General features: G+C 34.2%; 1 protein-coding gene across 1 annotated transcript in view; it reads left to right on the top strand.

Moving 5' to 3' along the window:
• LOC150088894 (citron Rho-interacting kinase-like) overlaps positions 1 to 24,772 on the top strand; it is a 178,665-nt gene that overhangs the window by 109,338 nt on the left and 44,555 nt on the right. The window contains exons 25-30 of the mRNA XM_090370347.1: positions 870 to 1,092; positions 4,089 to 4,388; positions 6,072 to 6,246; positions 13,446 to 13,691; positions 17,508 to 17,625; positions 23,297 to 23,377. Of these exons, the coding sequence (XP_090226473.1) occupies positions 870 to 1,092; positions 4,089 to 4,388; positions 6,072 to 6,246; positions 13,446 to 13,691; positions 17,508 to 17,625; positions 23,297 to 23,377 (1,143 nt within the window). The remainder of the gene's footprint in view (positions 1 to 869; positions 1,093 to 4,088; positions 4,389 to 6,071; positions 6,247 to 13,445; positions 13,692 to 17,507; positions 17,626 to 23,296; positions 23,378 to 24,772) is intronic.

Consider the following 24,772-nt stretch of genomic DNA (forward strand, 5'->3'; position numbering starts at 1 on the left):
ATGATATGCAGCAATTTTGCTAACAGGGATAAGGAGGTGACTATCCCCTTGTATAAGGCAATGGTCAGGCCACACCTTGAGTACTGCATACAGGTCTGGAGGCCTCATTTTACGAAGGATGTAGAGCTGTTGGAATGAGTACAGAAAAGGGCAACGAGATTGGTAAGGGGAACAAAGGGTTGCACTTACCAAGAAAGGCTTCAGTTCTACAAATTGCAGTATTTGGAGGCTAGGCACCTGCAAAGTGCCTGCAAGAGGAAGAATCCCATGTATTGAATTTGCTCAATGCTGACATGGGCATAAATTTAAATTGATTGCCATCTGTCATTGTGGAAGTTGATAGATTAAATAAATTCAAGGAAGAACTGGGCAAACCTTTGGAGCAAATGGATTGGTGAAGTGGGAAGAGTTTTTTTTTTTTTTGGCTGATGCTGTATAAGCTTGCTTTCTTGCATCATATGCCACTACTAATGCTAATAGTTTTCGCCTTATGTGATACATTTTTGTGCATATTTTAAAGATTATATAGTCATCATTATAATAACCGACATTTGCTGTAGCCAATACACACATTATTTTCTGCTGTTAACATTTTCTGCAGTTAAAATTTAAAACATGTCATGAACACTTAGTTCTAACAAAAGCAACTGTTTATGTTGCGCAATGGATGCACACTATAACTGCAGTTTTATTTGTTATTTAAAGTACATCCCCATGATATATATACTTCTAAAATATAAATAAAAAAAAAAGAACAGAGTAATAGAAAACAGATTTAAAATTAGCAGGTTTTTACTTTCTCCCTGCTTCCACTTAAATTACTGAAATGTATGTCTGTATTCTATATTAACACTTTTTGTATTTTATAGTTTACAGATTTCAATTTTGCTTTTCCATTATTTAATTTTAAAAAAATTCTACAGATTATCAATGTCCAGAAATTATTTGGAAGAAATAAAGAGAATATCCCTACTATACCACATCAGTGGAGAGATATGGAAATTATGTTGGAGAAAGAACGTTCCAAAAGCCGTCGTTTACAGGAACAACTCAATCAGTATAGAGTTGAAATTATGAATTTCCATAATGAAAGTATGTATTTTGATTTTTTTTTTTAATGAATTTTATTTTGTTTTTGTTATTGCTGGCCAAATTTGAAGAGAAATTACACTGCCTAGTTAGTCACTTCATCAGAACATTTAATTGTGAGTATAATCATTCAGAAATTGCTATGCAGATTAGAGAGAAAATGGAGTCAAGTGAATGATTTCATCATCATACTAATGATTTGCATTTACTATAGTGGCCCAAACAGTTCATTTTTGGCAATATGTTTACAGTACACCAGTTAATTTGATATGCATTGAATGGTACTGGACCATGAAAACTGATGAAGCTTGAAAGTACCCTGTAGCAAAGGAGAAGGTACTTGACAGTATTGTCTCCTTTAATTTCTAATTACACAAAATGAATGGCAGCTCCTTGGTGCACTGTCATTGCCAAATAAAAGTATTCATTATAATTTCAAAAGTTATGTATTTTTAGAACAGTGTGGTAGTCTTTTATGTTTTTATATTTAAAGGATGTAATTTGCAGAATGGGCTCAAGTGATAAATGCACCATCATCAGGTCCATTCCTTGTCTGAGTATAAAAATGTTTCTCAAAAGAATTCAAGAAATATTTTCAGAAATTAAGTCACATTTCTTTATTATCCAAGGGGTTATTCTTTAAATGGATATATGATTGGAAAAGTGTGTATTCCACTAGTGTAATATCAAATTCAAACTGAGTCTTCTCTCATGCAGTCAGCAATAAATTGCAGTAACAAGTACAAATTGGTGAGTACACGTCTCCATATACATGGCTGACCCCATATGTAACATGATTTTCTTGTGCATACATACATATAATAAAGTTTAATTGATAAATTAAACACACAGTAAGACATTACCAACATTAAATACAGTAATAATAAAGTACAGCAGACTCTCGATTTACCAGATTGGATTAACCAGGATACTTCGACTCCAGATTTAAAAAAAATCAACCAGAAATCATAAAATTCAAGTAATAACTACAATTGGTATAAACAGATATTTGGCAAGTTGTAAATAAGCGACAAGAACCGGCGTTATAAGTTGTCATTGGGAGATTAGTGTGCATATTATCTTGCAACCCCTGCTGCCTTCACATCTACTGCTCAAAACTAAATCAAACTAAACCAAACGTTTAGTTTGATTTAATATGTCACATTGATTGTTATGTTCCGTCGCACTGCAAAAGGACAAATTTTGTTTTGTTATTTATGTCGGGGATGTCAGAAATTTTTTTTTTTGTTTAGAAATCGTAAAAATGATGGGCAAACGCAAGAGTTGTGCTTTCAAATTAAACAAAAACTTTAAATTATTCAAATATTTTGTTTGAAAACAATGCATCCATTATAATGTTGGTGACCAAACCATATGCAACATTGTAAAAAAAAAAAAAAAATAAAGGGAAGCGTCATATTGGACACGCTAGTAGTACTTAAGTTTTTTTTTCCATGGTTAATCACGGGTAACTGAATCAGTGGATACCGAATCAGCAGATACAGGTGCACAACTGTATATATATGAGAGAGAATTGCCAATGATATTTAAATAATTCTCAACACCTGGGGACCGATTTTTGTATACCCTGGTCATAAAAGTTTACCCTCTGATCTTGTAACCAATTTTTTTTTTATTTCAGTTTTTTGCTTTGTCACTGAACTGGGTTTTTTTTTTTCCCCCATGTAATTATCTGGGCTGTATGGCTGGTTGAAGATTTCCCAGTGAAATTTACATTGCACTAATATAATAAAAGTGAAATTGGATTAATAGTTCTTACACTTGAGTGTCAGAGTGCGGTTTTACATTGCTGTGCAATAAACGAACTCTCTCAGGAGAGTAACCAAACCTTTGTTCTGATTGGCTCGCTGCAGTAAATTCAACCAAAAAAAAACTTTATGTTCCCTAAAACAGTAGCAGAAGCATACAGAGATAAGTCTGTATGCCTCTTCTTTGAGTAGTGTCTACTCCCTGGTAGTGCAATGGCTAACTCAGATTTCATCGCCATTCTGTCTAACAAAGAATTGCCCTCCTCTGGGTAATGCTGCAGAAAACAGTGCATTTGTCATTTGTGTTGCTTTGTGAGTATTGGTTAACATTTTTAATACCCATCTGGTACACAGTTTGCAGTGGTTGAGAGTTGTTTCAATTTCATGAAGCAGTGACCTTGAGATATTGGGAAAACTATTATGAAGATCAATAATTGTTTGCCTCATTTCTGAAATTCTTTCAATCAGCTCTCTGAATCACTCACCAATAATGGATAGTCTTCAACCCCTTTTTTTTCATCATGAATACTAGTTCTCCCTTTGAGTGCACAGCATCACTTTGCTATGTTGTGGTGATTAATAACATTTTCTCAAGTCTCTAGTAACTGCTGCTGAATGTTAGCAGGACAAATATTTCTAGCTATTTAAAAATTGATAACAGAACAAATCACATATTTTCAGTTGGTACTCATTGTTAACCTGTACTGAATAACATTGTGTGGTGTAACTTAGTTATCATTGCAAATTCTTACTTGTTTGTCAATTTTCTGTATGCATTGGGTCTTTACTTTCAGGACACACCTTGTATTTTTCAGAATCCCTGCTGTGCAGGTATAGTATGAGTTTTATTCCTAGAATTCTTACAAACCAAGCAAAAGTTCTTGAAAATATTACATTAGATGACAATTTAATTCATATTGTACTAAAATAAATTATAGTGTAGGGAACAACCATTAATCCCAGCTCAGATCAACATAAATGAGACCGAACTATGAGTCTATCATCAATTATTAGCTATAGATGAAATTGTTCACCTTTCATTCTTTGGACTCAAGCTGTGCTTTAAGATTTAAAGATGACAAAAGGAAAATTTACTTCTTAGAATGTTTCCTTTTTTTTTTTTTTTTTTTAGTACCCTCAATTTTAATTAAAAAAACATATTTTATTAACAGTTATCTACTATAAAATTACACATATACCAAGTTAACTTTTAATGTATTACAAATTTAGTGTCCCGCAAGAATGTATCGTGTCTAAGTGGGTTTGATGTGGCTCCACCACCTGCATCTCCAACATCAAGAGCCATGCATTCTGCTCTAGCATTATCCCCAACAGGTGATAGTGAAAGCCATAGAACGAGTCCTGAACTTATTTCTGCAGAAGAAATTGCTCTGTTTGCAAAGCCTCATGGTGAAAGGATGAAACATAATATTCCTCATCGCTTTCAAGAAGTACTCTGCATGAGAGGAACAAAATGTGTAGCTTGTCTAGATTCTATTCATTTTGGTCGCCAAGTTGCTAGATGTCATGGTAAGCATTTAGAGAAATGTATTTTGTCATTAGAAAATATAATGAATAAAATTTTTTATATGTAAAATAGTAGAAAAATAGTTAATTTGAATAGTTGATTTTGTTTATCATTTCTTTTTCTCAAAAATGGTGGGGAAATGCACCTCTACTTATGCAGATTTTTTTCTCTTGAGAACTAAACATCATTTGTGAGCAACAGGATTATAAATAATGAAATTAAGAATGCTGTATTTTGTTGTAGTAATGCATTTTAGTTATGCTTTCTAGTATTTCTAAGTTAACATAGTGTTCTAATGTTGTTCAAAAATCACATTACAGAAATAGGATCACTTGCATTTGAGATGTCTATAAGCTGGAATGAGTTAGTTATAAAGTAAAAGTTTTCTCAGTCTTAATTTGAAGACTACAAGAGCAAAACAAAGGGACATTTATTTGAAACTTGTTTCTGTTTAAGTAGAGGTTCAAATTTCTGTCCACCAATATAATCAAGCATTATGTCCTTTCCTTTCTAAACTCATAAAAATTGTTTTCCTCCCCTTGAAACCAAATCCATCCCTTCTAATGTCTTTGAGGGACTCAAACCCTAATTTTTTTTAATTGTTACCTAAAATTAATGGGAAAAAATTATTTGTTACATAAATAAAGTCTCTGTGAATGTAAAAACTTTGCTATTTCACAATCCATAATGTTACATGATATATTTCAGCAAACATGTGGTTTAGGCATGGAAAAAAATCATTTTCTGTGTAAATTAGAAAATAACTTAATTATTTAAAACTAGAATATATATACAGAGAGAGAAAAATGATTTTAAGGAATGAGTGTGGAGAGTTTAGTTTGACAGAAAAGTTTTAAAATTGATACAAATAAAGCAACAAGATAATATAATATAATTAGTGTATGATATTTATGAAACTGGAAAAAAACCTGATGCAGCTTATGTTTTTTTTTTTTTTTTTTAATTCTCATATACTTCAGCAAAATCATAGGCTTTGTATTGAAAAAAAATAATAATAAATAAAATAAAGTCTGCTATATATATGGACTCTGAAGATATGCTCACCAGAAGCTTCTAAGAACGTTCCTTCTGGTTTTCTCTAACTTCATTAATAAAGATAGCTTCAGGTGATTACAAATGTGAATTTGTAAAACGAATTGGCTTTCACAGATATTCAAACTGAAAGTGTCTATAGGGCTACAGTTCCAGTTCAAGACTGTGATATTAGTAGCTTGGAAGCAGTAGGACTTTTACCCCCTTGCTAAGACTTGAACTTTTGTGTGCCTTTTGGAGTCATTGTTTTCAATTCAGTAGCACATGAGAGATTGTGTGTGTGATTACTTTGGGAAAGGAACTATATTTTATGGACTAAACATAATAAAAATGCTTAACAGTTCAGATTGACCCTTCAATATTGAACATCAGATGTGTTTCAGTAGATTTGCTAAACTGTTTTGCCATATCAGTATTCTTTTGAATACTTTGTTTTCATCATCCTGGCTTCACATACCAGCCAATGAAATTTTTTGCCTCTTAGGGATTTCAAAATATCTAAATGCTTGTTTAATTTTTGGATTGTAGAAAAAAAAATTAAAGTAAAGCAGCTGGGACCTCATTTGGCTATTTTTAACTCTTAAATTATCTAAATCAATCCAAAGTTCATAATATTTTTCTTTTTATCCCAGAATGTAATGTGACTTGTCATCCAAAGTGTGCTACCTCTCTGCCCAGCACATGTGGTATTCCTACAGGCTATATTAAACATTTTGCTGATACATTACACCATCCTCCTGCCACTGAAGTTCCAGAATTGCCACCTGATTTGACTTCTCCATTGGAAGGATGGATTAAAGTTCCTCGGTTAGTTGATCTAGTTCATATTTGATTTTTTTTTTTTTTTTTTTTTGCTTAAATTTACATGTAGATTGCAAAATAAAATAAAATAATTTTTAAATGTTTATTTTCTTTTGATAAGCTGATTTAAATAAATTTTTATTTAATGTGGTATAATAAAATTTTCCTGGATTTCCTGACTTACTTTTGATAAACTTGGAATAACTATTGAGAAAAATTTGAGTTGTGTAATATGATTATTAATCTATTCTTATGGAATGAAGAATTAGATTCTTCATTAATTCTTCATTCCATTATTTAAGATTTTTTTTTCTAATTTCATTAGCTGAAGCCAGGTGTATTAAGTTAATTCAAGGTTTTGATTTTATTGTATGATTTGTTTTTCTTTAATACAATGATTTTTCATTTCTGTTTATAAGTTCAATGTATTCTTCACCTCCCTTTTATTTCCCCTTCATTTGTTTGTTCTTTCCTTGTACTTCATGATATCATTTATGATTTACCTAGTATTAAAAACGTTGTATGATTGTTGCCCAGTTTATATAAATAAGAAGATATATGAGTTCACTTGGTCATTTGAGTTTTTCTGTCAGTCTATCTCCCCACAGAGAGGACATAATGTTAGAAACAGCTGTATAGAGTGGAAATTTTTTTTACAGCCTGGATTATTTGGCATTCTTCCTACCTGTGGTTTTATTAGTAGATTTCAAACTTTAGGAAATATCTAACTATTAATGGCTTTTTTGTAGGTGTCTAGTTTCCAGGCATTGAGTTCTGAAATTTACAGAACTCAACACCTTTCTTGATAAGCATATTTTTTGTGGTCCCGACTAATCTTGTTACTTTTCTCTGCACCCATTCCATCTTTCCTAAAATGATGGTTCCAAACCTGTATGCAGTACTAACCCAGCTAGACCATTGTCTTATACAACAGAATAATCACCTCCTTGTCCCCGGCGCCTCCATAGCCAGGTGGGCAGGAGCAGCAGTGCGTAGCACACGCTTCTTGATTAGACCAGGGTTCGAGCCCGTGACCACCAAATACGAAGGATGCGGAAAGGTCAGGGAATGACCACCGCATATCCCCGGAGCAATATGGCCTTAGTTGCTAATGCTCCTAAAAATCAAATCTGGGATTACTGCATATGGGTATGCAGTAATCCCAGATTAACTTACTAACTTTGTGGTATTACACTGAGCACAGTGGAAAATGACCTGGGAGTAATTGCATAGTCAGATATGCTGCCAGAACAGCTCATGGGGGTTTTGTCAATGATATATAGGAACTTTGCTAGCAGGGATAAGGAGGTCATTATTTCCTTATATAAGACCATGGTTAGGCTGCTTCTTGAGTACTGTAAACAGGTCTGGAGACCTCATTTTAGGAAGAATGTAGATCTGCTTTAATGGGTGCAAAGAAGGGCAGTGAGATTGGTGAAGGGAACAAAAAGTGGTCTTACCAAGGAAGGCTTCAGTTCTGCAAATTGCAGCTACGAGCTTCAATTTGTAGATCTAACTAAGCTGTTTAAGGCCTTGAATGGATTGAGTAAGCTCAATGTTGATGGCATGCTTTCTCTCACTGAGACTACAGACATGAGGAGACAAATTCAAATTGAGGAAGGATGATTACAGGATAGACATGCTGTAGTTTGCCTTCAGCCAGCAGGTGGTTGATTATTTGGAACAAACTTCCATCTGTTTTTGTGGAAGTGGGTAGTTTGAACAATTTCAAGGAAGAACTACACAAATTCTTGGAGGGAATGGATGAGTGAGGTGGGTAATGTGTTTTTTTTTGTTTTTTTTTTGCTGATACTCTATAAGCTTGCTTTCTTGCACCATTTGCCATTACTAATACTAAATTGATTAAATAAGAATGTTCCCAGAACTAGCTAATATGAGATGTGGGTTATATCATACCTTACAAGTTATCCCCTTAAAAATAATTGCCTTGGACTTTCACATCCTGTTTCACACGTTTCTTCCAAGCAAGTCATCTTCTGTAAGCCCTTTTAATGCTTTGGTCATTCTTTTCTGAATGTCTTCAGTGGATTGAAAATGGGTTCCCTTAAGTATGCTTTTCAGTTAAGGTAAGTGGGAAAAAAAGTTACAAGGGGCTAGAAAGTAGGTCTGAAAAGTAGAATGCATATTCACACAACTATGTGTTTTGGCAAGAAACTGGCAAACAGAGAACGTATTGTGTGCTAGAGCATTATCTTGATGGAGCATCCAACCATCCTTCCACAATTCAGTCAGACTTAAAACTTCAATGTAATATGCTTGATTGATAGTCTGATTTGGTAGGATATATTCAGCCATAGGGGCTTAGAGGGGAACAGGTATCCTGTGTGTTATCAGACACTCAGCCTAAAACACTGATGGATCCAATATCTCTCTATTACAGAAGATTTAGGAGAAGTCCGGTTGGCCTGCCTCCCTAAAATCCACTCATGCACACCTTCTCGATGGTAAGCCCTGTTACGTCACTTAGGTGGCAACGAACGTGTAGAGTGGTTCTCTTCAAGACGCCTGGTCAGCGTGAAGAGGAAAAGACCAAACCCTCCAGCAATGAGAGCACAACAATACAAATGGCCCTCAGTCCCCAGCAGCTTTCACTCTCCCTCTTACGGCAGCGAGAGGATCAGAGTGGAAGCAGAGGGTGCTAAGAATCTCTGGGTACGACCAGGCTGCCATGCACGGAAATTGAACTTGGCCTGTTATAACGTACGATCACTCATCGGTGAAGACAGGATATTAGAGCTGGAAAAGGAATTAGAAAATGTGAATTGGAATATCATCGGTTTGGCTGAAACAAGAAGAAGAAATGAATCACTTATAAGTTTATCAAGTGGAAATCTGCTGTACACCAATGGAAACAGTGAAAGGAGTGAAGGTGGAGTTGGGTTTCTGATCCATAAAGATTTTAAAAACAACATTTTGGAATTCAAAAGTACATCACCAAGGGTGTCAAGACTAATACTCAAGATTTCTAAGAGGTACAAGCTAAAGATTATAATGATTTATGCACCAACATCGAGCCATGATGATGAAGAGGTTGAAGAAATGTACACTGAAATTGAGAGTCTTCTAGATGAGCAGAAAACCCACTACACTATTATTATGGGAGACTTCAATGCTAAGGTTGGAAAAAGGCAAAACAGCGCAGAAAGAGGAACTATAGGAAATTTTGGAATTGGTGAAAGAAATAAAAGAGGTGAAAGACTTGTGGAATTTGCAGAATCTCAAGGACTGTCAGTAATGAACACTTTTTTCAAGAAAAGGGTGAACAGAAAGTGGACATGGAAGAGTCCAAATGGATTAACAACTAATGAAATCGACTTCATCCTCACTAACAGAAGATATATTGTGAATGATGTTACCGTCCTGAATAAGGTAAATGTTGGAAGTGATCACAGAATGGTAAGATGTACACTTGATATAGATATAGGAAAGGAAAGGAAAAAACTGACTCGAGTAAATAATACAAAGGTCTTTGAAATAACAGAGGAGGAGAAAAAGCAGTATGTACTGGAACTTAAGAACAAGTTTGAGCTTCTGCAGACTGCTCAGGACCAAGATATCGACGAGGAATATTACAACTTTCTGAAAGTGATAAAGCCCAAGAAACCTATAGGGAAACAGAAATCCAAAGAAGAAAAAATTAGTCAAGAAACACTTGTTATGATGAACCAAAGACGACAAATGAAGAGCAAGAAAAACACTGACAGGGAGAAAATTGAGTATACTGAGTTATGCAAAGCCATTAGAAAGAGACTCAGAGAGGACATAAGAAGATTTAACACAAGAAAAGTAGAACAAGCATTAAGGGAAAACAAAGGATTTAAATCAGCAGCCATGAGCAGTAATACAGAAAGACAAATGATACTGAAACTGAAGAATAGCGATGGTGTACTTATAAACAGCAGAGAAGGCATAATTCAAATAGCAGAAGACTACTATAGAGAATTATACAAGGAGCGAGGGAATGATACCAGCAGTGGGGAAGATGGATTGCAAAGTAGCAACACATACGACATACCCGATATTCTTCCTGATGAGGTAGAACATGCATTGAAGAAAATGAAGAATCGGAAAGCCCCGGGGGAAGATGAAGTTACTGTAGAGTTGTTAAAATTGGGAGGAAGAGACATAACACAAAAACTGGCAAGGCTCTTCACAAAGTGCATTAGAAAAGGTGTGATGCCTAAGCAGTGGAATAATGCAATCATCATAGTTTTGCTGCATAAGAAAGGAGATAAATCAGAAATTGGAAATTATAGACCAATTAGCTTGTTATCCCATATCTACAAGTTGTTCACAAGGGTCATTACTAACAGATTAGAAAGAATACTTGATGAGAATCAACCGAAAGAGCAAGCTGGCTTTAGGACAGGATTCTCAACTACGGATCACCTTCACGTAATATCACAGCTAATGGAGAAAGCAAATGAATATAAAACACCATTATGCCTGGCATTTGTGGATTATGAAAAGGCATTTGACTCCATACAGCATAAGGCAATGTTTCGGGCACTGGAAAGACAAGGCATAGATACTCCATATATTATGATTTTGAGGAAAATATATGAGAGTGCTACATCCTTTATTAGACTAGACAAAGACAGTAGCAAATTTAAAATCGAGAAAGGAGTTCAACAAAGAGATACAATATCTCCGAAGCTGTTTACTGCTGCCCTTGAGGAAGCTTTCAGAAGATTAGACTGGTCGCAGAAAGGAGTCAATGTGAACGGAGAGTACCTAAACCATTTACGATTTGCAGATGACATTGTGGTCATAAGCCACGATCCCAAAGAATTAGAGGAAAATCTTAATCAGTTATGCACAGTTAGTAAGGATTTTGGACTCAAGATGAATATGGCTAAAACAAAAGTAATGATGAACAAGTATGCCATGGAAAGGGAAATAATGATTGAAGGAGCAGTAATTGAAAAGGCGGAGTCATATACTTATCTGGGACAAGGTATTAGCTGTAATAATGATAAATGGCTGGAAGTCAAGAGAAGAATAAATTTTGGATGGATAGCATTCAGGAAATATAGTCATATACTGAAGAGCAATATCCCATAGGTTTGTCTGAAACGTAAAATAATGAATCAATGTATACTCCCCACCATGACTTATGGAAGTGAAACTTGGGCACTCACCAAAAGAATGGAAGAGAAGCTAAGAACTACACAGCGAAGAATGGAACGAATTATATTGGGAATCAGACTGTTAGATAAGAAGAGAAACACATGGATTAGGCAGCAAACTCAAGTAAAGGACATTCTTATCAAAACTAAAGAACTAAAATGGTCTTGGGCAGGACACATAGCTCGAAGACATGATGACAGATGGACTAAGAAAATAACAGAATGGTACCCAAGAGGAGCTAGAAGAAAACCTGGAAGACAAAGGCGGAGATGGATAGATGAAATTCATGAGTTTTTGAGTAGTAAATGGATGGCCAGTGCTCAAAACAGAAGGAACTGGAAAGTTGCTGGAGAGGCCTTCATCCTGCAGTGGATTGAAAATGGCTGATGATGATGATGATGATTCAGCCATAATAATTTATTTCACATCCTGTTCAAAGAAATATCAAAGAAAACAAAAAGCGTTATTTTCATTTTTGATTTTGTCATTGATTTTATTTTGGTCTGGGGATTGTGTTGTCTTCCATTGCATTGGCTGGCTTTTTAGTTTTTAGGTCATACTGGAACAGAAACTTTAATTGCAAGTAATTACAGTACACAGTCTGGACCTTATTTATTTATTTATTTATTTTTTTTCAAAACATTTTCACAAACTTGGTCTTCATTCAAACTTTTTGGCACCATCTTGGCATACACTTTCATCATGCCTAAATTTTTAGTTAAAATTTGTCTGTTTCTTTCTTTGTCCACATTGAGTTCTGATGCAACCATTCCAGTCATTCTAATGTTTTGAACAATGATCACTTCTAATCAATACCCTTACCCAGTTTACATTTTCATCAGCTTTTGTGGATACTTGACAGCCTGGTTGTTCATTATCTTCCACATTCTCTCTCTCTCTCTCTCTCTCTTCCTTCTAAAAATCTTTTATGCCATTCAAATATATGAGCTCTTAATGTAGTATCTTTCCCATAAACTTGACATAACTCATAACTTTCGTTTGATGTTTTCTTTTGTTTGTCATTTTTACTGCAAACTGTAAAAACACAAGGTAATGAAAACCTGTCTCACTGCAAAGCAAATGAGCGTGTTGGAACTTGACAGACAACTAGGGAAAGGTTCCAAGTCAATTGATGTGCCATTATTTCACAGGTGGCACTTGGTGTGTAGTGGCTGTGGGTAAAGTCTCATTATTTAATAACCATATCTTATAAGTTTCTCTACCCTTGAATCTTGGTGTAGTGATATTTCAATCCTAGCAATAATTTCTGAATAAATAAATATCTCTAAACTGCTTAAAATATAACAACTATTAAATGTTAAAAATGCCCAAATTTATCTACTGAGCAGTCTTTCCTAATTTTTGTCTACCTCCATTAGTGTTCACACAAAGTTGCTTTGTTTTAACCATTTTGCTTTCCTTTGTGCAACCATTCTAATAGCATCTTTTCATTCTAAACAAATTTATTGTTTATTTCTTGTTTTGTGCCTCCTAAAACTGGAAAAGTTGGGTTTTTAGGCACATGAGCAACTTAGACCATATTGCACCATTGTGTGTCGGAATGTGTTTGCGCATTTAAAAAAACCGCAAGTGGCTTGCAGGGGGGGGAACCCACTTCGTCCACCTGAGATCAGCTAACTACAACCTTGATCGAAGAGGACTTCAGAAATTCCTACAGCCATATATGGTAATCAAACCCAGACTTTTCAAGCAAATAACAAGTGGCAAAACGACTATACTATCACAGAGGACATTGATACTGGATAATAAAATTAATCACAATAGGTTATTATTTATGATTGGAAATAGTAAGCAAAAAAATTATATAATATTCAAATGAAACAAAAACAAAATTACACTTGCAGTTCGTTTCAATCTTATTTTACTCTGTTATTTGATATGGCAAAATATTGCATAATATTTCTAGTTAATTCATTTATATTAATACCATTCTTATACTAACAGAACTTTATGTATTAATGTATTTCATCATTTTTAAATGACATAGCTACTGAGAAAAATAATCTTTTCAAATTAATGCATTTACTTTTTAGGCAAGGAAAACAAGGTTGGGAGAAAAAATACATGCGCCTTATAGGTACAGTATTATACATTTATGATAAGGAAGCACAGACTGAAACAGACAGTGCAGTTGATGAAATGGATTTAGCCTTTCAAGATGGAGAAGTTCTTGTGACTGGTGCAGTATCGCCTACGGAGCTTATTGGTACAGCAAAATCAGATCTTCCTTATGTTTTAAAAATTGAATACTTGCCATATACTACCTGCTGGCCAGCCAGGTAATTATTTCTTCAACAAGATTTTAAAAACATACTGACTTAATATTTAAAAGCAAGTGAATGTTACATATACAAAATAAACTTAGAACTTGATTTGTATTATCTTAATGTCATAAACTGAAAGATTTTATTTTAAAATAGTACTTGATGTTTTTCTTCCAAATCTGTTAATAATAAACCTGAAGGGGACTAATGAAAATTCTTATATCTGAACAAATTTGTTATAAAAGTAACTTCAACAAAATGGACAAGATACAGTATGGTATTATATTTAAAAAAAAAAAAAAAAAAATCAGTAACAAAATATGACTTGAGTAAAATAATATGTTCACATCTATTTATTAACCATTCACTTAAATTGTGTTTTCTCCCCCCCCCCTACAGTCAAGTTGTAAGTTAAGTTACAATCAAGTTTAGTTTTAAGGATTTTAAGGACATGGTATCATTCAGATATACCAAATGCACAATTTTAATATGGGGAGTACAATGTATACAGAAAGGACAGACAGAACTGGAGAGGGAGAAGTTATGCTCTTAGTTAAGAAGCATATTAAATCTAAGGCAGTGGCAGTGCATCCAGTTAACATGGCTAGCCAATGCAATATTGAGTCATTTTGGTGTGATATAAACACTGTAAAAACAAAATTGAGAGTAGGAGTGTGTTATAGGCTTAATGACTGAAATGAGTTTAACAAACAGCTATACAGAGAAATAAAATGGGCCAGTAAATCAGGATGTCTTATAATTGGAGATTTTTAACTTTTCAGATATTGAGTTGGTCACTCACACACTACAAGACTTCTGTGGATTTAATGGATGATTGTTTTCTACAGCAGTATGCTAGAGAGGCAACAAGGGAGAGCAGCACTCGTGATCTGATTATCAGCAATGATTATTTGTGCATTAAGAATCTGCAGATAAAAGAACCACTAGGTGGCAGTGATCACAGTGTAGATTTGATGTGAGATTTATTTAAAGATGTGACTATTGTCAAAGGTAAAGGGAAGGGCTTTTTATTTTCATAAAAAGTGACTACAGTAGTCAGACAGTTTTTAAATTATGTGTAGTGAGATCAACTGATGATGTTACCAATAGCAAATTCTAAATGAGAAGCATTCAGGGAAGTAATAGTACCTGGCTAATACAACCCCTGGCTTGTATCCGTGAAGGGAGTTGTATACAGCAATGTGCTTTCTGTATATAATAAAGAGTTCTTCTTCTAGTAGAAGCTGCTAGGCTTTTAATACCAACTAAGAAATACTCTTCAAGGTATAGGCCTAATTGGATGTCAGATGAACTAATGAGATGCTTGGCAGAGAAAAAAGCATGGGATGCATATAAATTATCAGGTGATACAGAAGCCTATGGGAAATAAAATATCCTTTGTTTCTAGTCTAAAATCAAGTCACAAAGGAGGTTAGGCAAGCCAAGACGGATTATGAGAAATTTTTGGCATAGAATGCAAAGTAAAGCAGCAAAGACTTCTTTGTGTGTATTAACAGAAGTAAGAGGTTGAATCACATTGGTCCCAAAATTTTTATCATTTAACTATTGATGATTCTACTCAGGTTGCTGACAGACTGAATAGGTATTTTGCATCTGAATTCATGTAAGAGGAGTTCTTTAAGGAAGGGATGCCAGAAGTTTATCAAACTCTAACAATTTAATCAAATTGTTAGAGTAATAATAATCAAACTAAATGATTTTGTGATAACTGAAAGGAAATTGGAAGATAAATTGTTGAAGCTTAACATAAAAATAAAAAAGAGCACCTGGTGTGGATGGGATCAATCTAATATATTAAGAGAGAGAACAAAGGAAGTAAGCAAACCCTTAGCCATAATTATGACAGCATCTTTGGATTCAGGAGTGATCTGCACAGACTGGTGATGTGTGAATGTAACTCCAATTCAGAGAAGGGGATCTAAAGGTGACATGAATAATTACAGACCTGTAAGTTTAACTTCTGTTTCAGGAAAAATAATGGAGTCAGTGGTTAAAGAACTAATGAAGGACCTTCTATACAGGAGCACAATTATACTTCAGTCACGGCATGGATTTGTTAAGGGACGATCTTGTCCTTCCAATTTGATTGGATAATACTATGATACAGAAACAAACAGACAGATTGGATGCAAAAAATAATTTGTGACATAAATACTGGGAAAGGGAAAATGAGAGTAGGAGTGTGTTATAGGCCTAATGACTCTGAGTATAGTGAACAGTTGTGCAGAGAAATAGAGTGGGCCAGTAAATCAGAATGTCTTGTAATGGGGGATTTTGACTTTCCAGATATTGACTGGATATTGTGGGTTGGTCACTCACATGCTAGCAAGACTTTTGTGGATTTATTGGAGGACTGTTTTCTACAGCAACATGTTTGAGGGGCAATCAGAGGGAGTAATACTCTTGATCTGATTATCAGCAGTGATGACTCATGCATTAAGAATTTGCAGACAAAGGAACACTAGGAGACCACATTTTTGAGACACGTTTAAAATATTTATGAGAACTTACACTGAACAGAAAATTACTGAAAACTGATGGTTTTTAGATCATACTTATATAATTCAACCAATTTTTTTATTATTTATTTTTTGGAAATTGGTGAAGTAATGAGCACTTCAACCTGCATGTAGTGTAATCTGCCTTTACTTTCTTAAAGAATTACAGATTACTCTCAGATGTTTCATGGTACCTCTTCAGTGGAGAAGTGGTACAAGTAGCACCATAAAACATCTGAAAGCAATCTGTAATTCTTCAAGAAATTAAAAGCAGATTACACTCCATGCAGGTTGAAGTGCTCACTATTTCATCAATTTCAATTTCTTGATATACCTGCACATCATGCCACTAAAAGAATGTTTAAGATCTGATCTGTTTATTTTATTTTGTTTTATATATTTCTCCTGGTCCCGATATGGGTAAGCATACAGTATTTAAATCCTCCCCTCCAATTGGCAGAGCTTGTTTATACAATACTGGAAATATTTATCCACTGTGGTTTAAAAGTGGATAAATTGGATTTTTTTTTATCTGTATGTTGTAATAAAAACTATGCCATTCTTGTGAATAAAGAAAGGTTACTATACTGAATTCATCACTATCTTCTTCACTGTATCTGTAGGTGCCATTTTCAGTAGTTCATTAAAGGTAATACCTATAACACACTCTTTAAGCTCTAAATCAAGAAGGAATTTAAACTTATTCATTATACCTATGAATTTATTATAAGCAACTTGATTATAAATGGCATTAATTATTTCCACATCTCAAGAAATATAGCTCATAGAAATATGAAGGGTCCCACATTTATTCTATTATTCATGGGCCATGTAATTACCTTGGAATAATAGTTATGGCTTGAAAGTTCACAGAATTACTTTATAATCAAGTTAAAATAGAACTTGCCAATTATTTGCTTTAGTTCCCCTCAAAGTAGTTTCCTTGGGCAACTTAAAATGAAGCCATTCTCTTCTACATGATTGGAAACATTGTGGGAATTTCTTTAATGATACTGAAATGAAAAACCTGAAACTGCCTCTCCACCTCACTTTCAATGAAGTTTTTAATATTGGGAATGGAAATCATATAAGCCAAATCAGGAAGAGGAGGTCTGACAGATCTGCTTTGTTTTTACCATAGAAATTGTATCCATGATAAAAAAGTTTATCCATTTTTAGCAGATGATGACTACAAATGGAGAACTTAAAAGTTTCATGTTACTGCTTTTGCAACTAACTTAATTTTAATTTTTAAATTGATTATGCTAATTGTTTTCAGTAGTACCAATTCATTATAAAACTGAATAAATTTACTTAACAGGTGTTTGTATATTATGACCATGAATTTTACGGAAAAGAAGATTTGGGTTTCAACCTTAGAACATGTAGTTAAAAGCTGTAAAGATAATGTGGATGGTGAAGAAAATGCGGTAGGAGTTTTTCTGGTTTATATTTATGTAAAAACCATAGCATTTTATTTCTGTGAAAAAAAAAAAAAAAAAAATTTTTAATAAAAACTACAACAAAGTTATTTATTTTTATAAATTTAGTGATAAAATCTCTTTCACATTGCTTAAACTAAAACAGTAGTTAAATTTATACAGTAAACATTAACATGTTCACTGCTTCTGACACAGAAGTGGCACTAGAAGTGATGTGCTGTTATGCATATAAGCATTCGAAAAGGCACCCAAGTGCTGTGAATTATGGCATATGTGGGTGACCATTCTTAAGCTGTCAATAAATACTGTAAAAGTAAAGGCAGAAATTGACAACTGCTCAACATTGGCATGCTGATTGAACTCTTATTTGCAACAATGCTTCGTTTTTTATAGACTTAGCACACAGTTTTATTTGTTCTTTGCTTGTGTTGAGATTAATTTACATGGAATAAACTTCTTAAAAAAAAATTGAGTTTTGTTCTGACTTACAGCAGCTGAAAAGTAACCATTTGTTTTTAGCTATGAATTCCACATTTTTAATTTTCAACCAGAATTTTTAGAATGTTCTTATTCCTCGACATTCTGAAAATTATGGCGCACTGGATAAGTTCTCTCAAATAACATTTTCTCTCTCTAAAAGTTTTCTAAAAGAAAACTTTTAGAGAGAGAAAAACTGCTATATACTCATCTCACCATGTGAGATGAGTATCTAGTAGATTAAATCTATGCCAGACATTTCTAGTGTGTGTGGGGGGGAAGAAAAATGAGAGTATCAAGACACGTTGAACATTAACCAAAGTTGATATGATTTCGAATAGTAATAATAGTGAGAAAATGCATTTGACTACAGAGAAAGAGTCTGCCTTTCAGTTTGTGAAGTTTTAGTGAATGTTTTGGAAAATAATATTTACATATTGGCTGTTATAGAAAAGTGTTTAGAAAAATGTTTACAGAAGTGGTACCTCGACTAATTTATTTAGTAGAAAGATTTTGATTAGAATTAATTATTTGATGCATAAACTCACTGGGCTTTGAAGGCTTACTTTTGGTTGGGGAGGAGTTGCAGATTCTAAAGGAAATTGATCTGCTAATTCCAGAAATACCAAAATTACATCTCTACCACATCTCCACTGAAGATGTACTGAAATTTAGTAACTTAATAAATGACTAATTTCAAATATACAATTATACATATGCCATCTTAAAAATGAACCTTGTTCATTTTAAAATGCATTTAATCAAACATAATGTACTACATACATTCTAAATCCTTAGAAATGTTTGCCACTCAGTTTTTCTTATAGTTAATTTTGTTTACCCTCTTAAGAAACCTGCAGAAATCTCCCATCATAGATGCATCTTGAGTCATAAAACTGAGATGGCAAAGAAGAAAATTAATTTTCAAAGACATTCTACAGGCCCATATCTTTGCAGTGAAGTTGACACCAGAGAGAGTCATAATTGTTTGCTTTTCTTCTTTCAAGAAATCCATGCACAATTGCTTTAAACAATCATCAAATTGCTAGTTCAATGTCCTGCAACTTTGTTTCAAATACATCATGTTTGAGGAGTTAACTTTATTTGATGTCCAATGAAAATTCCTTCTTTCTCCTTTATTCAGAACTTCAACAAAATTCATTAATCCAAGCTTTATATGCAAAAGTAATAGAAGAAACTTCTTTGGTTCAACCAGTAGACTATATTTTATATTACTTCTTCCTAGTAAAAATTTCTCCCTCTTTTCACACTGCTGCACAATGTTTTTATGTTGCACAACTGTCCCACAAACTTGGAAAACAATATTTTGTGAAATGTCCCTGTAGACCAGTGAATAATCCATTACCTTAAGATCATCATCATCATTCGAAGCAAAAGTCATGGTACTTTATTGCATTAAGGATCTTGGACATATTTCATACTTTTCTTTCAAGCCAACAGCATGAAATAGTGAATTTGATGGGAATGCATGTCTACTGTCCAACAAAACTACTTTTACACTTAATTCTGAGCCATCAATAGATATATCCCATTCATTAGGGTTGCATTCAATGCCTAGTTCATTCAAAAGACCACTAATGTCATTACAGAAACAGTGTCTTCCAAAATGAAATATTTTGAAAACACTTTGTGATGTTTTTGATATACTAGTAATTTTAGTTACTAGTTAAAGTAACTTCCACTGTTATAAACCTATAACCAAGAAGTTTTGCTTGATCTTTAGGCAAGTTTAAATAATAAACTAAGTCATTCATCTCTTCTTGCTTAATTAACTGCAACACATTGTAATATTCTGGTTGGTAGTCCAAATCTGTTGAAGTGGATGGTACAGCAAAGTCTGCAGCACAAGAATCCTCACTATATTCATCACTGCTTACTCTATGTTATAATTTTATTAGTATTGGCAAATGATGTAGGGAAGCAAGCTTATACTGCATCAGCAAAAAAAAAAAAAAAAAAAAAAAGAAAAAATAAAAAGAAACTCATTTGTATATCCTCCTTAACAATTTTTCTAATTTGCCTTTGAATTTATTCAAACTACCCACTGTCACAACACCAACAATTGGTTGGAACAAACTTTTATTTGCTTTAGGTGGTTAGATGGTTACAGTATACAGGTGCAAAAATTTGCAAAAGCAAATTTTTGCTCTAACCAAATTTTTGCACACAGGTGCAAAAATTTGCAAAAGCAAATTTTTGCACCTGTATACTGTAACTATCCTTTTTGATGTAAATTTATTATTTCTAGTAGCAAATGATGCAGGAAAGCAAAAAAAAACCCCACCTTTCCACATCACCTCTCCAATTCCTGTAATAATTTACCAAATGGAAGTAATTTGTTCCAGCAATTCAGCTAGCTGAAAGCACATTTCTGCACATCTATTCTGTAAAACCATCCTGCAATTTAAATTTATGCCCGCTCATGTGCGTTGTTTGAGCAAAAAAAAAAGGATGGATGCCATCAGCATTTAACTTACTCCATCCATTCAAAGCCTTAAACATCTCAATTGAATCTAACAGGTGCCTAGTTTTTAGACACAGCAAGTTGCGGAAGTGAAACCTTTCTTGGTAAGGTACCCTTTGTTCCCCTCACTAATCTTGTTGCCCTTCTCTGCACCCATTACAACAGATCCACATCTTTCCTAAAATGGGCTTCAAGAGCTATATGCAGGTCTGGAAGCCTTATTTTGTGGCTTAAGTATATCTTTTTACACCTGTAACTAGTAAAAACTAGTTAAGTAAAGTATTACTAAAAATCCCATTATCTGTCCTAGTAGCTCAATTGCACTACTCAGAACTTTGTCTGACTCCACAATTACTCCTGGTCTTTCTCATTCTCCACTACCCTTAGTGTGATATACAGTTGATATATTATTCTGTAATTATTACTATCCATATGCAATTTTAGATAATTTGTCATATCTGCTCAATATGGAAGAAATTGTGGGGAGAGTTCAGCCAAATGAAAAAAGAAAACAAGGAACCATTTCCCTGTATAATGACTCCAGCAGATATTTTTGATAGTCAAATATAGGAAGAACATCCATTGTTCTTATCAAAATATCTGCAGCATCCTCCTCTAAAAAATCTACTGCAGCTCTTATCAAAAAATCTACTGCAGCATCCTTCTCTAAACTCTACATTCCATATTAGTGAATGACTCAAATCATTTAGCTGAAAGACTGACTTGGATAATTATCCCTGCTACACTCTGTTAAAGTAAATAGCAGTGACTTCAGCGTTAAACAGACTTGTCTGGATACTTTTCGAAGGGTAGTGCAGATAGTGTGATGTTCACAAGCAATTTTTATTAATACAGCTTTAAACACCTGCTCTGTAATTTAAAAAATAAAAATCTCTTTCTAAAATTTAATTGGATAACAGTAATACTAGTTGGTTTGTCATAACCAAAATTAACATATTAATAAAAAAAGGGAAAAAATATATAACACATTGGTGTTCAAAGAAAGTGCATCACCCCTTAAAATTGTAATTGTCATCCAAATAATGTAAGTATATGGCACTATTTCTTACAGATTGCATCAGATAAGATTGACACACACGTAGGTGATGACGTAATATTGCATCAGCTGTTACTTTCAGCTATATAAGCACACTCTGCAAGAGTTGCAGTCATTCCTTGCTTGTGTCAGGATGGTGAGTTACGTGTAGTTGACGCCACAGAGAAAGAGTGCTATCATTGCTTTACGTGAGGAAGGATGTTCTTCTCGTCATATTACTTAGTGTCTTGTAATCAGTTGACAGTGAGTAGATTTCTTTCCAAACTCGAGAATACTGGTTCTGCTGATAGGAAAGAAGGAACTGAAAGCAGACGAATCTCTACACCAAAACAGGACTGTGTTTTGAAGTGCTTATGCCTTAAAAACTGTAAAGCTTCTTCATCTGAGCTGAAAAGAGAATGGGAAGAACATACAGGAGTGGCAGCAAGTGCAGTAACAGTCAGACGCCTCTTCAATAATGGACTTGTAGCCTGTCATCCTAAGAAGAATCCCTTCCTCACACAAAAAATGAAAAAAGCCCGATTAGTTTGGTGTAAGGAGCATGTCAAATGGACCCCCCCAAGCAGTGGAAGTCAGTTATTTTCTCGGATGAGAAGAAATTCAACCTGCATGGCTCTGATGGGAGACAAACAATTCGCCGTAGATATGGTGAAGAATACCATCCAGACTGTATGGTGTCTGCATCTACAGTGAAATTCCCTACCAGCCAAGTGATATGGGTGTGCATTTCGTATCGCGGAGTAGGTCACCTGCAGTTTATAAAAGGTTCCGTAAATGCCAATGGATACCTGGCTTTATTGGAAGGCAAATTGCTGCCAACCATTAGAGACCATTTCAACCTGCCAAGTAACTGCATCTTTCAGGATGACTCTGCTCCTTGTTATTGGGTGAAAAGTGTAAGTAGGCATTTCTATAGTTACTTTAGCTTCATTTCTGCATTAGAGGTTCAACAGTAATGTGTTTATATTTGTTACAGATGATAAAAGGGTTGGAAGAATGGTCCATTAAAACTGTTGGCATCATGTGGAATCTGCAGTTGCCAGAAATAAACCAAATACCCTTTGTAAACTTCAGGAAGCCATAATTCATGTTTGGAATCATGAACTATCAGTTGATTATCTTCAGAAATTGATCTTGTGAATGCCTCGATGGTGTGCTGCTGTCATTAGGGCCAGAGGCGGTTCAACTAAATATTAGTTTGCACCTGATGAACTTTTCATTTTGTTTTTCATTTAAAATGATAAACTGAAGCAAATTGAGAGCTTCTGATAACATTTCAGCCACAATTATTGTGTTTACCAAAACTGTTGTATAAAGGTTCAAATGCTCATTTTGGAATATTTTGAGAGCACCTCAAATATTACTTAGCTTTGCCTTAACTATTAATAAATATCTTTTGTTTATATTTCTATTTGTGATGCTAGTCATTAGTGTAACATACCATCATGAAAAAGGGTTAGAAATGCAAAATTCCTAGGTGATGAACTTTCTTTGAACACCAGTGTATATACACACACTTTATGGATTGTTTTGAATTTCAGTGCTTGAATTTTTATGTAACCTAGGATTTGCTATTTCTGTTGCAGGTGGGAGGTAGAAATATATAATAAATTCAATGTATTTTTTATTTGCACTTTCAGAAACTGAATACTAAAAGTATCCTAAAACTGGAAGGAAATAATTTCTTGGACATAAATTGTACTTGTGTTTTCAATGAACAGGTATGTAGTTAAACTGTTATAAGCATATTATAGGTGTTATATAGGTATTCATATTAAAATAAAATTTAAAAAATTATAAAATATTTTCATTAGCCACAAGGCTTATGGATAGCGAAAGATGTTTACATAATGGAAACAGCATTTAAGCACATAAATGCCTGTTTAAACTGCTCAAAAAAACTTCATGTCTGCCCATATTGCAATTCCCAGATCCATTTCATCTTCTACTGTTTTAAATTCAACCCCACCAAGTGTATGTTATTTTGCTGCTTTAAAACATACCTGCAACTTTTCTGACTATTCTTGAAGCCTATTCAAGTAATCCCAAAAGTGCACTGCTTGGCATTGATCATTAACAATTCTCCAAATCTTTACGTCAACTGCAAATTTTGACATTTGCAGACCTTTGTTAATATCGTTAATGAAAATCAGCAACAGCCGTGGTCCAAGAATCAATCCTTGGGGGACCCCACTTCTGACGTTACACCAATCTGAAGAATATCCATTATTCACAACCCTCTGCCTTCTTTCCAGTAATCCCAGCATGTTCCAACTTATACCGTAGCCACTCATGAGGGACTGAATCAAATGTATTGTTAAAATCCAAATAAACTATATTGAAATTGCTCTCTATATCTAGCTCATAAGTAATTGTGCCAAAATAACTTACTATGTTAGTTAAACATGATTTTCCCTTAACAAAAACCATGCTGTGTGTCCTTCAGAATGCCATTTCTATCAAATGTCCATAGATTGCACTCTTAATCATTGTCTCTAAGATTTTTTTCTACCACTGAAATCAGGCTAACTGGTCTGTAGTTGCCAACTTCACTTTTAGAATTGCCCTTATGTACTGGCGATACATTGTTACTTCTCCAATCCAAAGGAATCTCTCCCAAGTCAAAGATGCTCTCATAATTAACCTCAGTGGTTCAATACAATCTCTGGCTGACTCCTTCAATATTACTGGGTATATGCCATCAGCTCATAATAGAATAATTTTGAATAACCTTGGTGCCAAGAAAACTCCAGATACTGAAAGTACTTCTCCACTTGTTCTCAAAACCTGTGCTCCTGAGCTTACTCCTGTTCTGTGTTGCCTTTTTACACTTTCTTATTCTATTTATTTCATATCCAGCCAGTTCTTAAAGAGGGTGACAAATTCCTCTCATCTAATTATCATTCCATTGCACTTACTTCTACTCCTAAAGTAATGGAGAAAGCGATTAATTCCTAAACTACCTTGAAAATTTCCATCTGATCAATGATTGCCAATATGGATTCTGTCAGTGTTGATCCACTGGTGATACACTGGCTAATTTTACCCATCTGTGGACAAATTCAATGGAAGAGTTTATTGAAACTCAAGCAGTTACTCTTGATATTTCAAAGGCT

The sequence above is a fragment of the Mastigoproctus giganteus genome, chromosome 3, assembly GCF_048544385.1.
Source record: "Mastigoproctus giganteus isolate SK-2022 chromosome 3, ASM4854438v1, whole genome shotgun sequence".
Classification (NCBI taxonomy): domain Eukaryota; kingdom Metazoa; phylum Arthropoda; class Arachnida; order Uropygi; family Thelyphonidae; genus Mastigoproctus; species Mastigoproctus giganteus.